Source organism: Melopsittacus undulatus, chromosome 8 (assembly GCF_012275295.1).
Source record: "Melopsittacus undulatus isolate bMelUnd1 chromosome 8, bMelUnd1.mat.Z, whole genome shotgun sequence".
Lineage (NCBI taxonomy): Eukaryota > Metazoa > Chordata > Aves > Psittaciformes > Psittaculidae > Melopsittacus > Melopsittacus undulatus.
In genome coordinates, this window is record NC_047534.1 from 47699617 (window position 1) to 47716017 (window position 16401).

General features: G+C 42.9%; 1 protein-coding gene across 1 annotated transcript; it reads right to left on the bottom strand.

Annotated features, from left to right (window-relative positions):
• Nucleotides 1–566: 566 nt before the first annotated feature.
• Nucleotides 567–15747, bottom strand: LOC101875739 (dual specificity protein phosphatase 13-like). The gene is made up of 4 exons (XM_005152788.3): nt 15617–15747; nt 9246–9437; nt 8362–8582; nt 567–881 (listed from the first exon to the last, which is right to left on the bottom strand). Exons 1-4 carry the CDS (start codon nt 15664–15666, stop codon nt 670–672), a joined length of 675 nt encoding a protein of 224 aa, XP_005152845.3. The 5' UTR covers nt 15667–15747; the 3' UTR covers nt 567–669.
• Between the last annotated feature and the right edge of the window lie 654 nt (nt 15748–16401).

The window sequence follows — 16401 nt, forward strand, 5'->3', positions numbered from 1 at the left end:
AGGGTGCAGCATCTGGCTGGGACCTCCAGTGTCGGCTCCTGAGGATTTCATGGTCTTTTTAAGTTCTCAGTGTTTGCCATAAATGTGAAATAAAAGGACGTGTGGAGGTCCCAATAAGAGCCTCCATGGTTGTTAACAGTGGGAGCCCAAGGTCTGAGCTGGATCCTGACTAGTGTCACTGTGTTGGACTAAAGGAGCATGTCAGCTTGCAAAACGTGAAGTCTCACCCTAAGCCAGCTGGATGTGAAATGTTAAAGATTTGCTGAAAACCCTCATACTTTCTTTTTCTTTTTACTAGTTTAGCCGTTTTCCCTCTTGCATTATAAATGCAATCATAAGCAAGTAAAAAGTCTTTTTTAATGACTGTGCCTTTTAATTCTGCATGAAAACCCAACTGCTCCCTATGCCCTGCCCAACAGGTAGTTAAATAAACAGGCCCAGGTGGGCAAAACTGCCAGTTTGAATCCTTTTTTTATTTCATTTTCTTTCTAATTAGTAGGCTTATCCAAAAAACACATACTAAACTCCTATGAGCTTGCTCATGCTCAGCCATCTCCCAGGGTGTTTCTTAGTGCAGCAGCTGTGGAGTAGTCCTGACAACATCCTTACATTGTCTTCAGTGAGGGCAGCATCTCTCAGTATGGTGCAAGCAGCCATGTCCCCTTGGCACTAGCAGGGCTCTGCTCCTCTGCCTTGCCTCCTTAACTGGAGGTCCAACTCCCAAAGCTGCTTGAGGAAGCCAGAGTTGGGGCAGATCCCCCTGTGTGAGCGCACAGTCTGAATTGCGTCAGCAAGGGACATATCTTCACAGATCATTAAGAAAGCGAGGACAAGAGTTGCAGATCGACTGATTCCCATTCCGCAGTGAACTAGTACTTTGCCTGGAAAAAAGGAGAGAGAGATGGGATTACGCCAGGAGGCCAAATGGTGGGATTAATTGTGCCGGAGCAGAGATGGAAGTGGTGCTGATGCTGAGGCTGAGCCAGCCAGTGTGCTCAGCCCTGCAGAGCAGACCTGGGGCAGTGCTGGTTGGGGAACAATGCATTTTTTAATGGCTGAGAACAGAAAATTCGTAACTGTATTCCGGGATCCATGTTTGGGCTTAGCTGTCAGCCTGATGGCATGCCCCTAGTCCTGCCCAGCCTGCATCTATGGTGTCCCTGCTTGCACACATGTGGTTTGGGGAGTGATGCACTTGCTAGCAAAGTTTCAAGTTGTCATAATTGAAGGCTATGCTATGGGAAGCAGCCTTGGCAGGTTGCTTCCTACCAGTGGGCCTGGAAACTTGGGATTTCAGGAGTGCTCAGGAGTGTTTGTTGTTATTACAGGAACACTCCTGTTTTTTTCCCCAAGTTCTTTTTTCTTCTTTGCTTAGGGCAGTAATGGTTTATGCTTTCTGAGGGTGCTCACTGCTGCCCAGACCTTGTTGGAAGTGTGTACCATTAAGAACCGCTCCTCTTTGTATATGCCATTTGCATCAACTCATGGGTTTTTATTTTATATCCTACCCCGTACATCTCTAGTCACTGTGCTTCCCTAATGCCTAATGATCACCTAATCCCTTCTGTATTAGGTGATCAGTCGATAAACAATTCATGAAATGCCTCCAGCTCCCCAGAGATTTCAGTGTGAGGTCTGGATCTTCATTAAGAGTAATACCGTGAGTCCTCCCATGTTGCTGCGAGCGAGCCTCAGGGAAGACCTTCCAGGGATCTAGGAGTATATCTCCCTCCTTCCCTTTGCTTTGCTTTCCTTTTTTCTGCTGTGATTGCTAATGGAAGCAGCCTGAGAGATGCAGTTCTGTATCATGACTGCTTCCTGGTGTCTAATGTGTGTCTGACCCGTGCTGGAAGGAGATAAACGCTTTTTAAAATGGTCTTATGTGAAATTAAAGGGTTGCTTTCAGATGGAAGAAATCAAGTTTGTAGTTCTTTCCCTCTGCATGTGAACAAAGAGCTCATTCTGGAATGTGAAAACCTGCATCTTGTACACGTGAAATGATTCAAGCTTCACAAAAAGGGTATGATCCAATGAGAAATTTTTAATTGGAAAAAAGAGTTCTGTTTTTCTGCTCAATTATAGCCATGCCTGAAACAACTCTCCTTCCTTTCTGCAGTCACATCTAGGCTTTTCACAGAGCCCATAGCTCAGCAATTGGGCATTATTAAACTAACAGAGACTAGACTCAGGTTTGAACTTCTGACCACCTAATGGACAATTCTGTCACCCATTAAGGCAGCTGAATGAAAATGTTGTCATCTAGCATGGATACGTCAGAATCCTATTGACTGGAAATATTTCCTAGCCTGAAACAAAGATTTTCTGCCTTTTTTTTTAACTTTTTTTTTTAGCCTGTCACATTTGTGGTCTCTTACTTACCAGCTGTAAAGCTGCAGGAAATGCAATTTAACAGCAAAACAATTTATATCCAGAAAAAGGTGAAATAGGTAATAATCATCCCATGTTGTTTTTTCCCCTTTGGATATGGAATAAAGGGTCTCAGATGCTTCTTCTCTGTAAAATGTGAGGAGAGGTACAAAGAATAGGTAGTTTTTCTGGGCTAATTCCTTCTTTTGTTTGTGCTTACAGCATCTTAATTTCTCTATTAGCAGTGAGTGAGACAAAAATACCCTTGTTGGATGATAAGCCTAGATCCAGCCAAAACCCTCAGACTGATTGCCCCCATCTTCCTAGGTGTTAATTCTGGGTACTTTGTGCCCAGCTTTTAATCTTAAATCCCATTTTGTTTGTGACAGAGTATTTATTTAGCAACTGTTCCAGTTCTGACTAATGATGATGGCATAGCCACATGTTCAGAGAGCACGAGCATGTGTTGTGAAAACCTGCTCTGGCCAGCAGGTTGAGGGAAGTGTTGAATTCCACAATGTATGTGACACAGCCACCTTTCATTATCCTGGCATGAGAAATCTGAGCTCAGCCCTAAAGATAGATATGTCTTCAGTAAAAATAAAGGGACAAATATAGTCACCAAGGAAGCGGTGAAAACAGCTCCTGTGACAGCAGACTGGACTGGGCATCAAAACCTTTGGGGGAAGGAAAAGGGTTTTCCAACATCATGTCAGTTTTGCAGAATTAGAAGATCAAGTGATTTCTGTTTGTGTTTTCCTATTCAGATCCAGCTTCACAGGATTTACTGAGATACCATTTACTGCCATTAACTCCATGGGGATTCTTGGAAGTGAAGTCCTACTTTTCATGGCAATGTGGAGAAAAGCTTTGCGCCCCTGCTAAAGATAATGCTAATTTGAATTTTCACTAGACTTTTTTTCAGTGTGCTTTCAGTGTTTTTCATTAGCCTTCACATCAGCCTCATGGGATATGGATGTTGAATTGTCTTCCCCAGAGGAGGCACTTCAGACCCAAATATCCCAGGCCTGAGATTTTCCTGGTAAAGGAACCAGGAGCAGAATTCCTCATTGACAAATACTGTGAATAGAGCTAAGACCAAAAAGTCTTTGGAAAACACATGCTTCACTAGTCTGCAGTAGGCCTGAGTGCACCATAGTGCCAGGGACTGCTCTGAAAATTTCTAAGCTACCAACACTCAACCACTGCACCAGGAAGAGAGGGGAGACAAAGAAAAAACAACCAAAAAGGGATGGTCTTGATGTTGGATTTGATTTTGAGTCACTAAATGTTTCAAAATTCAATCTGTTTGGCTGGAAATTGGACAGGGGACAGGACACTTGTCCTGAACCTCATTTCTGTAAAGTTGTTCTTGGGTCCGTTTTTTTTCCACCCAGATGGAGCTTTCTGCCTTGGGAAATGCTCAGCCCCACCTGCAGTCTGGAGCTGAAGATGGAGCTGAGTACAGATAAGGATGCTGCTGATAAGTATTGTCTGATGTGTTTTTGTAAGGGGCACAGAAAGCAGAACAAATTCCAAGCCCCTGCTTGTATAGACTGTCTCTCTAATGGTTTATATCTAGCTCTGTATCTGGGAGGAGGAGGTGGTGAGTAAGAGCACACTGAATTTTCTTCTCTGCGTCTCTGGCTTATCTTCACTTCAGAAGAGCTCTCCTAGATCAACACCTGGACAAGCCACAACTATTGACCTTGAATCTTATCTGCATGGCTCTCTAAGACACTGGTTCCCATGAGGATGCAGGTATGTATTTCACACGTGCAGAATCTATTCCACATTGTTAGCCTTTGTTTCACCATGCACAGAGGTTACAATAAATGCTGGTACACTGACAATAAAATGACTGTTTGTTGCAGATAAATCAGTCATGTGAAATGATTTAATTAATTTAAAATTGCGCTAATGAAAGCAGATTTGAATTTACTATGTGATTATTTGTAGCAAACAAACTGAATGTTAAACTTGAGTCAGAAAACAAAAGCTGTGTTGCTGTTTGGTTCTGTTTACAGGCTCAGGCCCTTGTCTGTAAACGGGTTAAGTGACACTCTGAACCCACCATGATATACTGCATTTGATGAGCGCCTGAAGCATGTCTGCACCATGTGGGCTGTCTGCAGTGGGCTTGGTAACACGTGTGGCATCAGCCTCTCACGGGAGGCTGATTCCCGGGTGGCTGCTGGACCACAGCCTGGGAAAGCAGCATTCACAGAGGCAGTTGTGGTGCATACCCCTGTCATATGGTGGACAAGGAGGTTATAACCACCTCTTCTGTACCACACAATCTATGCCACAAGCATAGCATTCTCCAACTCTGCCTTCCCTGTTCCCATTTGTTTTAACATACAGTGCAAAGAGAGGTTGGACTGATTCCACATCAGAGGGACATGTTGCAACCTTCTCTCTGAGCATGTAACAGGATCCCTTAGGAATAATGGGATTAACTGAAGAGAACGGGGGGCACTTAGCTTCTGGCATTATTAAATCTTGCAATCCTTACTTGAAATTTTGCATCACACATCTCAAGCTACATTTAGCAGAGGCAGACAATAACTATCATCTGCCTGGGATTTGTGCAGAACAATAACACTTAGTTTTTAACAACGGATTATGGATATTATATCCAGCTCATGCCTGCTGTAACTCCACTGACATCAAAGGGTTTGCACTAGGGATAAAGTTTGCACATTCAAGTTTTTTGGCCAAATTCAAGTTGGGAAATTCAATGTTGTTGAACAAATCAGTCATTAAAACACATAATATCTTATTGTTCTTTTGCACTCATCATTAACTGAGCTAAATGTCCTGAACTAGCCTTTGCTTTATTGCAGCACGGATTCAGTTTGGCATAAGACCAGGCTCGAGATCTGTCATCTGGAGTGAACATCCCAGCTACCCTCATTCCACTGAATCCAGCAAAATTATGCTGCTCACCAGGAGGAGAGCTCAGGTGGGCTGGAGGGCCCCAGGGGCTCTTCCTGCTCCACTGTGGTTTTCTCATCTCCTGTTACCTTTTAGCCACCATCCTGTAGCCAGGTGCAGAATCAATTGTCTTTTTCTTGATTAATCAAGTGTCTATTGTGTCACAGCTGAAAATAGCAAGAAGCCTACAGAGAGCTCTAAGTGGTACCATGTCCCTTCTTCCTACGCTTCCTGGAAGAGGCAAGGGCTGTCATCTGCTGGAGAGTGGGAGGTCAAACTGATGTATGTGATGCTCCTACAGCAGAGTCAAGAGAGGGGAGCCTTCTTCTTCTAAGTTAAGGTTCTTTCATAACCACCACCACCAAGAAGGCAGCAGGAGAGGAAGCCAAGCTTTTCATTTTCTTTGGTCAAGTGGAAGAAGGAGATGCCTCTGAGAGGGTTTGCCATCTCAGGATTCAATGGACAATTTTAACTTGCCTGTTTTAAACATGTTCGAAGGTCAGTAAAAGGAGAAGTTGTCTCCTTCAGACTCTTTTTCTCTGGACAGGGTTAGTTTAATAATTTTCATGGTGTGCTCTCATGTGTGCTCTCAAGTTCTCTCTCCCTCCCTCTCCCACTAGACTTCACCAAACCCTCCTGATTTAAGCTTAGGTTTAGCTGCACTCCAGAAAAATGCAGGTTGTACAGATGGCCATGCAAAATGGCAAGATTGATATTCAAGTTGTTGCCCCTTGAGCATGGGCATGAGAGAGAAGGCCAGTACTTCCCTGTGTTTTCCTTGCAGAGAAGAGGGCAGATTGTGTATCTGCTTGCTCTTGGCTGGGCCTTCCCAAACAGCTCTGTTAGGTGGGCAAAGGAACAGCAGGGCTGTCCTGAAGGAAAGGCAGCCAAGGAAGCAGGTTGCATAAAATAATGATTATATGGTATGGCTGCAGTTGTAGTGCATGTGTTTCTTTGTCTATATCACAAAGATGATGAAGGAAGTCATTCAGGGTATGAGGCAGCCATTGACCACTATAAAGAAATAGCTCCCAATCAGGCGCATGTGGGTGCGTGCTCCTCTGCTTCCTTTTGCTCATGCTCTGGCATCCAGGTTTGAACAAATTGCCTTAAGAATAAATTCCTTATATCACCAAGAACACATTCTGTTCAGCTAAGGTGGAAATCTGCAATAAATCTGACCAAGCTGTTTTCTGGACTTCTGGTATAAGGCATCAGAATTTTTCTTCAAGTGTGATAGGAGCAATGCTTCTTACTTAATTCTAACGAATATATGATTCATAGTTTTGAGTATGTTTCTGCCTCATACAGTCTTAACTTTGACTTATCCTCCCAGGTGAAAAAGATAATTCCATTAAAAACAAAATGTTGAATTTGTTTGTAATAGTTAAGAAGCAGTTTTAAATGACTTCTCAATCAAAGAGAAGTACCTTCTTACATCCTGAATTTAATATGAACAGGCCTCTTGTCACCTGGTATAATTTTTTGTTCAGCATCACTGTTTATAATAAATGCTATTTTTTCTTCTCAATTATGTGAGTAGCAATTCCATCCCTGTCTCATCCCTGCACAGGTCATGGGTATTTAGCTGCTAAATTTCTGTAGCTCAGGAAATTATGTTTCCAGAACATCTTGTTTATATATTTTCTAAACTGTTGCACTTCCCTTAAAATGATGAATGTCAGCAACAGCTGGACTATGTATGATTGAATTTCACCTTGTCTCCATTCCGAAAACCCTGCTTCCATATGGAGTTCAGTAAAGTAATATCTAAAAGCATGGAAGTAGGGATGAATATGCCTTGAGCCCTAACTTGTTCTGCACTCATAACTTTCAGTATTTGGCAACCATCTTGCTAAGGACTGGTTTTGTTTGCTTTTGTGGCCACCAGGATTCATCTGTGTTTTCTGTCTTTTGTCAACTGATTTTGAACATTTTTTTTTCCTTACACATGTGTTAATAGATTTGGATCTTACCTTTCTCTGGAGCACCAACAATATTTCTTCAGTTGCAAATAGCAATAGAAATGGGTGCAGATCCACGTTCCCCAAACATGTTAGTGGTTTTGAAATCCAAATGTAGCCCTCAGTTGCATAAAGGCAAATACTTTATAATGGGATGGATTAAGCCCTCCAAACAGCAGTGAGGGCTGAGGCATCTAGCACAGAGGCACACTATTTTTCGCTACTGTGTCTCCCTTTCCTAGCCTGTGTGGTATGGATCGGCTCTGCTAGCTGCCCATGATTAACCTGGGTAGCTAGTGGTTTAAGACTCCCATTGATTTTGAAGCTCACCATGATGCAAGCAAAACAGTTTGAGTACACAGCTGTTCTCTTAATAAATCACGTCTGAGTGGGTATCTGTACAGTTTTGAGGCACAGTGGAGACTTACTTCTGTCAAGGTTTGTCCTTAACAGTAATGATCCCCCCCTAGCCCCAGGCCTCTGGTATTGTACTTGGCCTGTGTTTAGCAAATCCAAGGCTTTTGCAGGCTATTTTCCTATCCCAAGGTTATATACTCTCTAGCAATAGCATTATCTCTTGGCAGGTGGTGTTGCTTAGGTTCTTTTCTACAGAACTGCCTCCTAGCAAGTTCTTCCCTATCCTGTGTTTGTGGGACTTCCACAGCATTATAGTTGACTCTTACTCAAATATGATACTTGCCCTTCTCTTTTTACCACATCCTAGCTTACATTTTAAACCCCATCACTACTTTGAAAACCTCAAGTCTATGTGCCTCCTCCCAGGTCAGTGTTTCCCTAGAGATAATAAAGCATACTTGCTATTTTGGTGGGGTTTTTTTTGCTAAGGAATAGCACTAGGCATATGGAAAACCCCTTTGAAAGCCTTGTCAGGGCATCCTTCCCTGCTTCAGGGGAGCAAGGGAACTTCCATTCTGTGGGAGTTCAGGAGGCAGGTGTGATGCTAACTTGGGAGATACCCAAACCAAGGTATTCTTACCTGTATGTTCAGGTGGTTACGCCAAATACTATTTGATAACTTCCCTATGTGGCTGCTATGCAGAAGATACACAACATGCACAGATGGTCTAGTTACCTCTTGGGGAATTCAGCGCTGCTTTTATGTGTTGAGCAACTGGGTAGAAGTAAATGCTGAGATCAAAGTTTGGGCTGTCCTCTGCTTCTACTCCGTAGTAATCCACAGGCAGGTCTTCATAGAACTTGGGTCCAGTGTCAATGTGAGATCGCCCAGCAACGGCATTCACAACATGGGAGATGCCCATTTGGCTCAGCTGCTCTTTGTCACGAGCGATGTGCCTGGAAGAAGGACAGCTGGTCATATTCACCTGCTGCATGACGAAGGGTAGAACATGCTGCTGATGGTGCAGTTTGTTACAAACTGCATGAAGCTCTAGTGGCTATTTTCTGATAGGTTGATCAGGTCCAAACTGTCCACAAAAATGGTGACACCAATGAGACACTGAGAAACTGTGTTTCAGATTTCCTGTGTTTTTCTCCCAAACACCAGTTCAGGTGGCTCTTCTCAACTGATGGAAAATATAAAGGTGCTGGTGCTTGTGATATTTCTCCATACACCAAGAGTTTTCTGGTTTGCCTTCTCAACAAGTCACCTCTGCTGAGCATCCATCAGTTCAGATGCCAGCTGTTAGTGTGAGGAGAAATGAGGCTGATCTTGTTTTACCTACCTCTGGCATGACGGCCTGCAGTACTGGTGCCATGGCCCCACTAGGCTTTTGCAGTGTGGGACTTCTGTACTAATGGAGGAGGAGAAATCTGGAGAGGAAATACTCTTTTCAGACAGGATGCCTTTTCTCTATGCTACAGCATCCTATGCACAGTCCAGCCTTGCTCAGCACTTGGACTTACTTTCCACAGAGTGAAAGACCTGGGGGGGTGAGGGAGAAATAGGGTAGGAACTAAGAGCTGCATTAATACCTTCAACCCTTCCCTCTCTCTTACAGGTCTCCCAGGTAAAGATTTGGCCAGACTTCATCCACATGGCCCACGGCAGGGGTGTGTTTCCAGAGCAGGCACCTCAGCTCCTCCAGGGACAGTGTTCCATCACGGCTCCAGCTGCCAGGGGTCCGGCTTGAGGTACTCCTTATCCTGGGGCGTAGCAAGTCCCCACTGCACAGGGAGTCCCAGGCCATCCTGAAGGGTGGAGGGCAGACATTCACTGCAAGCCAGAGGCATCTCTGAGACTGCTCTCTCTTCCTCTCGCCTTCCCTTACCCCCTCACAAAGCTTGCCCACAGTTACAGTGGCTCACAGCAAGTGAGAAGGTGACCTCAGGGGCTGATGGTGTCTTTGTCTTGTGCATTGATATCTTATCACAGCAAAGGCCATAGCTGGACTTGGGAATACTGTTGCAATCAACAGTGACAGTCCAGTGGCTCATAGTCCCATGCTGTGGTTTCAATGCCTGTGCTTCTAAAATAAGGTTTTACATTATTATGGTAAATTGGAAGCAAAAGCGTTTGCAAACTACGAGGCTCAAGGCCTAAGGCAGCTTATTTTGACCTGACTGCTCAACTTTTGTTTCTAAGTAGATAAACAGTTGATTAAAAATTCATTATTATATTTTTAAAGATTATATTTTTTATAGGAAGTGGGAAAATTCATACTATCTGGAATTGTAGGCACTGTTGTTATTGCAGTGGAGCAGCCCAGCCCTCGATATGCCAGTGTGAGAGTTCTGCTTTCCAGCAGAAAGAGGTAATGCTGCAGAAAATGTTGGTAAATGTAGCTACAAATGTAGCATTTGGTCAGGCAAAATCTCACTCACTGGTTAGCTCTTAGTTGTCAGCTTCCAAAGGGAAACTCTGTAAGGAGTATTTTGGTTCTTTCCAGTGGCAGTTACCAGCCATACTTGTCCTCATGACTGGTGTTCATTGTAGGAAAAAATCCACTTGAGTAAGTTACAGTGATTCCAGCTGCCATTCATATGAGCATTAACCTTTCTTTTTTAACAGGTTCTTTCTTTTTTAACAGGTTGTTTCTTTTGCTCTCCTCTCTGCCCCCTCCAAGAGCAACCCCATTTCTGATCTTGAAATAAATGCTTTGGTTACAAGGAAAACCACTTTTTTAGGTTTCGGTTTATCTCTGTTCCCATGTGGGACATTTCTCTTGAAATAATGGTTCCTTGTGTTACATGTACATTTGAACTGCTGGGAGAATTTTTTAAGAGGGGGATACAAATTCTATTTTTACCAGAGATCTGTTTTAAGAAAATATTTATTTTTCTATTCTAAACATTAGTCAAGCATCTGCATTACAGAGATATTAAGAAGTTCGTCAACTCATGCAGCTTTAGAGCAGAAGCATTTGTTTAGGACATAGGTGAAGTTGCAGCCACTGAATCAAAGTTTTGCTCTTCTAGAACCTTCTACTGAATAACTTTTGCATACAGGATTAGAGGGATGGTTTGGGGTAGAACAGTCCAGGACAGCAAACCTGAACTCTTCCATCTTTTTGCTGAACATCTCTATCATATTCAAGCACCTCTACTGACAATTTCTTTCCAAACACTACCTGTGGTGGAAGGTTTTCCTGGTTTCCCAGCAGTGCCTGTCATGTCAGTGTTAGGCCAATGAATGCTGACTAGAAGCCACCCTTCTGCCATACACTTGGCATGGTTTGTCTCACAACCCAGCTGCCAAGAGGGACTCTGCTATTTTGGTACACCTTGTTCTGCTGCCTTCACAGGCAGCCTTGTCCTCTTAAATACAGTAAGTTTTCACCAAATAATGATGTTCCCAGGATAGTTTTGTATTGCTTGTATTACAAAAAGCTCCACTGTGGAATGTGCTTGCCTCTGAAATGCATGTATCTCCTCCAGTGTCAGCTTTTACTGTGAAAACAAAAGCAGATGTTCTTGCCCATTTTGGATGGCTTTATACAAGAGGAGGCATGGAGGAATTCCCATACTGGAATGGGCATCTCTTATTAATTTTGGTAGCTGATTTCACACTCACCACCCCAGTTCTACTGTGTCTGTAATCTCAGGCATGATTTCTCTGATCCCATGCAGGATGTCTGCAGCAGAAATGGAACTTCCATTTCCTGTGTCCTGTCCATAAGGCCATCTGCCAGTTCCTTAAATACTTTCAAGAATAACAGCCTTCTCCAATCCTTCCCACCTCGTAATATTTGCAGCAAATATTCCCCTTTTTTGATGTATCTATTTCATTCCTTGCAGTGTGGCTAGCGACCACTCTAGGGCACATGCTTACTCCCTACACAACTGCTTTCAATTGTTTTGGGGTTTTCTCTTACTTAGTACTCACCCTCTCCACCATACAAATACTTTGATTTTCAGGACTGAAGGTTGCTGTCAGCCTTGTTTTCCTAAGCCTCATGGGAGTGGAGAATCACTTTTATGGGTACTGCCCAGAAGCCCTGGTAATGATGTGGCATTCAGGTGGGGCGACAACTTACTCTCCCTGCCCTTGTGGGAGCTGTGCTCTCTAGGTCCATACCTCCATCCGTGTAACAGCTGGGTGGATAACTGAGGTATAGCACACCCTGGGAAAAGAACTTCTTCAGAGTTGTTGGGGGTCTTTGTTCGTTTGTTGAATATTGAAAGTTGTAGAATTATGGTCTTTATAAGACTGGTGTGCTTCTTAGAATTGTCCTTAGATGACTTTGAGCTTGTGCTCACATTCATCTTGTATTATAGCTGAGAAATTTACTCCTGTTGAAACACAGACGTGAACTGCTGATGCCGTGTACAAAACATTTAATCTGCATTCTTGTCACATTTTTTTTATTCCTGGAGAATAGCATCAGTTCATGTAAACTCTGTCCAATAAAAAGGAAGGACTGGGGTTCAGATTTCAAATGTGAAATAATTGGAACTAACAGGCTGTGAATGATTCAAAAGCAGAAAAGTCTCTGTAGGACTATTCAACTAATATGTTGAATAATGAATACACTGAAAAAAAATAATAGCTTTCCATAGAAAATTCACAGACAGGAAAACAAGGCAATTTTTTCCTGAATAAATGACTGCTCAGTTCTAGCACCAACCTAATGTTTTAACTCACTAAATTTATACATGCATGTGTCATTTACTGAAATGCACATATTTAAGGAAAACAATGCTATGATTAAAATTTTGTGTAATGTTTTATAAGGAGCATGAATAGATTAAAACAAATTAGTGTGAAAGGAAAATGATTATATGTAATAATGTGGTTGTTCTTCATTTTTAAATATGTTTTTAATGATTCTCAACTCAATTCCTCTATATCCATGTTTTGTAATGGATCTGTTTCTGTGATGTGTGTCGTATGAATGAGCAATACAATTTTAAAATGCCAGTTTCTGAATGATATTCATATGAAATGTTCCTGATCTTTGCCCTACTGGAGTTGTATTGCAGTAATTATTCAATCACGTAGGAGAAATTTTAGCATTATATTTAGATTAATTTGGAATTGGTTTGTACTACAACTGTAATTGTATCTGAACTGTGTAATAGAATTTCCTTAATTATGACTAGCAGGAGAATAGCAATCAAAGAAGCCTATCACAGAGCAGAAGGTTATTCTGCTGATCTACAGTGACCTAGAATATGACACAGGCCATACATATCACTGTGCCATGCCTACATCTGTAGCTGCATTTATGGAAACCCATTAGTGGCTTTGCTGTAGTTAGGCTATGAAAGCAGCCAGGTCAGTGATTCCTTACAGAGGAGACTCACACAAGGAGAAAGGAAAGTGATCCTCTAAGAGGCCTCAGAGAGAATCTTCTTCCTGACTGTTCAGGCTTCTCTTCTCAGCAGTGAATGCCCCTGTGGATTGCATATACTGTGGACACCTTGGTTGTGTTTCAGTTTATTCAGTGACTACAGCTTTATTTGTAAGTGCTGTTCAGTGCTGTGCTTGAGCAAAGGGCCCCAGTATCTCAGTCCTTGGAAACATGTGCCACCTTTTATTCAACTTCTCCAACACCACAGTATTTAAACAGGAACAAATTCAAAAGTCAGTGTAATTTGACAGTTTGGCATTATACTGGTATGAGATTAAGCTGAGAGGATGGTGTGAAGGGTGAGATGGCATGACACAAAGCCCTGAAGTATGATGCTGTGGGAAGTCAGGAGGAAAAACCAGCTCAGTAGAAAGCTTTTATATCCTCTGCTTTTCCTTGCATTTTCCAATGTCAAGATAAAAGAGGGATTTGAGTATAATATAGGGATGTCAATGCTTTCACTTCAATGATGTATTGAATATTTTAATCATCCCAGGTGTTGTATTGGCTTTTGTGTATAGGTAGAACATAGCCGTTTTCCTCAGGCTTTAGCAAAAATACTTCTGAATTCTTAAATCCTGAGAACAATATGCTCTACATGCTGCTTTTCTCAAGCCAGTATGTGCTGTAACCTTGTCATCTCAGTGCAGATACCAGTCTGACTGCACTTCAAATAGGCTGATTTGTGATGGTAAAAGACCAGGCTGAAGCCCAGGGCTTGGCCAAAGTAGGTCATGTCAAGTTCATGCCTACCGTGCATTCAAAAGCCATAAATGTTTCTCAGAAAGCCTACCCCTTGGAAAGATTCCTCCAAGATAACATATGTTTGAGAGAGGGTTTGTGTTGCTACATCTCTGCACAAATGACAAGTATTACTGTCATCATTCTTTCTTCCTTGATGTTTAACCCGATAGTCTCGCTGGAACCATAATTTATCAATTGCTAGGAGCGTTCTGGGATATAGATGGTATGAATCAAATACAGTGATGACTGAGGTAGGGCTGGCTGGACTTGAAAGCTGAGATAGAGGCAGTTTCCAGGGAGGCATGAAGTATTTGAGTAGCCAACTGTTTGTAAGAAAATCTCTCCAGCAGCTGGAGGTTGTAATCTGAACAGCACTTCCAAATTTAGTAGAGGCTTCCAGACCCACAACTTTAACCCAGCTATACATTTAGGGCAGTGCACCCACTTAGTGTGACCTGGCAAAATCCATTTAGGTGGACTTCCTTTCAACAGACCATGATGCAGCGCCTGTGCTGAGGAGTAGACTAAATTAATCTCTGTATCAGGAAGCTTTGAGGAGCACAAGGAAAGGCAACTATCTGACTGGGGGTTTTCCCTCAGTATTGCATTGGTACCAAATTTTCTGCCCTGACTGGAGAGGGATCATGACATCCTTCCTCTGTCCAAGTAGAATTTTCCTCTGTGGGACATCCAAGCAAATCAGCAGCAACATTTCTGATGCAAAGCACTACTCAGATGAAAGGAAGAAATTAATCAGCCCATCCTGGTTCTCAAATATGCTGAACTTACCACAGCTTCCACTGATGTTCCAGGCTGCCAGGCCTCAGAAGCCTCAAAAATGTCTAATTTCTTCATAGCAAGTCTGTGGGCCAGCCAGCAGGGCTCAGACCTTACTTGACAGTCAAGGCAACAGCCCTGACTCTTTCAGGATGTACATTGTCATGCAGGCCCCAAGGCAGGGTGGCCTCATTTTTGTCTGTAACTGTAGCATAAAATATTCTTGTCATTCTCTGGTTAGTACACTTGTATTTGCCATCCATGTGTGTGGCTCCTGGTGGTGGCTGGACAGAAGCAGCCATCCTTTCATGTGCAGCAATGTTGTACCAAACATGCAAAACCAGGCCACCTGCTGATTTTGCTCATTTTCCTGGGTCTTGCATGTATATTTATTTTATTCTTTAGCCACAGGAAATCCTCTCTATAGAGATATTGCCCACACTGCAGCTTTGACTGTGTAAGAGAGAAGGTAAAATTATGGCAGCTAAATGGATTTTTCCCTGACCCACCCCTTCCCCATGGAATGCAAAACTAAGGGTTTTCTGGACAGAGTTGCATTTTTGTAATATAGATGGGATCCTAAGTATGTTTCTGAGGCAGGACAGAGAGGACACCATGCAGGGTAGGGGCACATGCAGAATGCTTTACAGAAACTATGGCTGATAGGTAATACCACCAGAAGGGTGCTGCAGATAACAGGAGATGGCTCATCCACCCCAAGCTTTTCTGTGGCTTCTTTACCACTGAAGCTTGGTTGTATTTTGTTGCTGAATCGGACCTTTTATTTACTAGTTACAAATTTTACATGCCATTTTAATAGTGTGCATTGTAACTATTTAAAACTGAGCATTAAACAGGCCCAGCCACTGTTAACAATCTGCATGTTATGATATATTTTTTGTAACTGCTTGTTATAGCATTAGCTATTAAGAATTTATTACTAGTGCATTTTAGGTGGTGCTTTACAGTCATGTAATTACAGCCATCTAGCAGTCATTACATAAATATGCATCGAAAGCAAGAACCCCAATGTAAGGTGACCCGAAAGGCTTTTACCTGCCAAGACCAGAGTTCGGGCCCTCAGGTGGCAATGATGTCATCGGCATATGTAGGGAAACACAAACATTTAAAGCCGGGCAGGGAGCTGTGTTCCTCCCCACAGTAGGTGTTCATGAAGTCATCCGCTGGAGCGAGAGCACTGTAGAGCTCTAAGGGACCTGAACTTGGCTCTTGGCAAGCAAGCAAAGGGAAGTCAGTTCCCCTCCAGCCCTAGTCCAAGCAAAGATATGGGGGCTTTTGGCTGTGAGCAGAGAAGTTCAGCTGCAAAACCTGTCCCTTTGGAGCTGCTTGGTACTCCTGTGTTCTCAGCTGCCAAGTGCATCTTTACACCCATTAACCCAACCTGAGCTGGTAAAGAATCAGACACACTGCATATGAGTCAGACAGTCATACGACTCAAGGACAGTCAAAACTGGTCCATCTACCACATCTCCATGCTATTTGTTACTGCAACAGCATGCCCATATTTGAGAATCTCTCTAGCTCCCTTCCAGGCTACCGCTCTAAGATCAAACATCATTGCTAGTGTCATCTTCTGCAATGCACTTCAGCCATCATACTTGACCAATGATCAGTTCTGACAGTCTGCAACTCCTTCCTCCATTCAGTACTGATATTTTTCACTCCCTCTTGAGACAAGAATCCCCATTTACCATATTGTAGCACTAAACAGCTCTTAGGCATGCTACATTCACGAGACACTCTTGCTATCCCTATGCTCCTACTTGAAGACAAGCCTGCCTAAAATTCTGTTCTTCTGTGTTAAGGCTGTCTCTACTGGG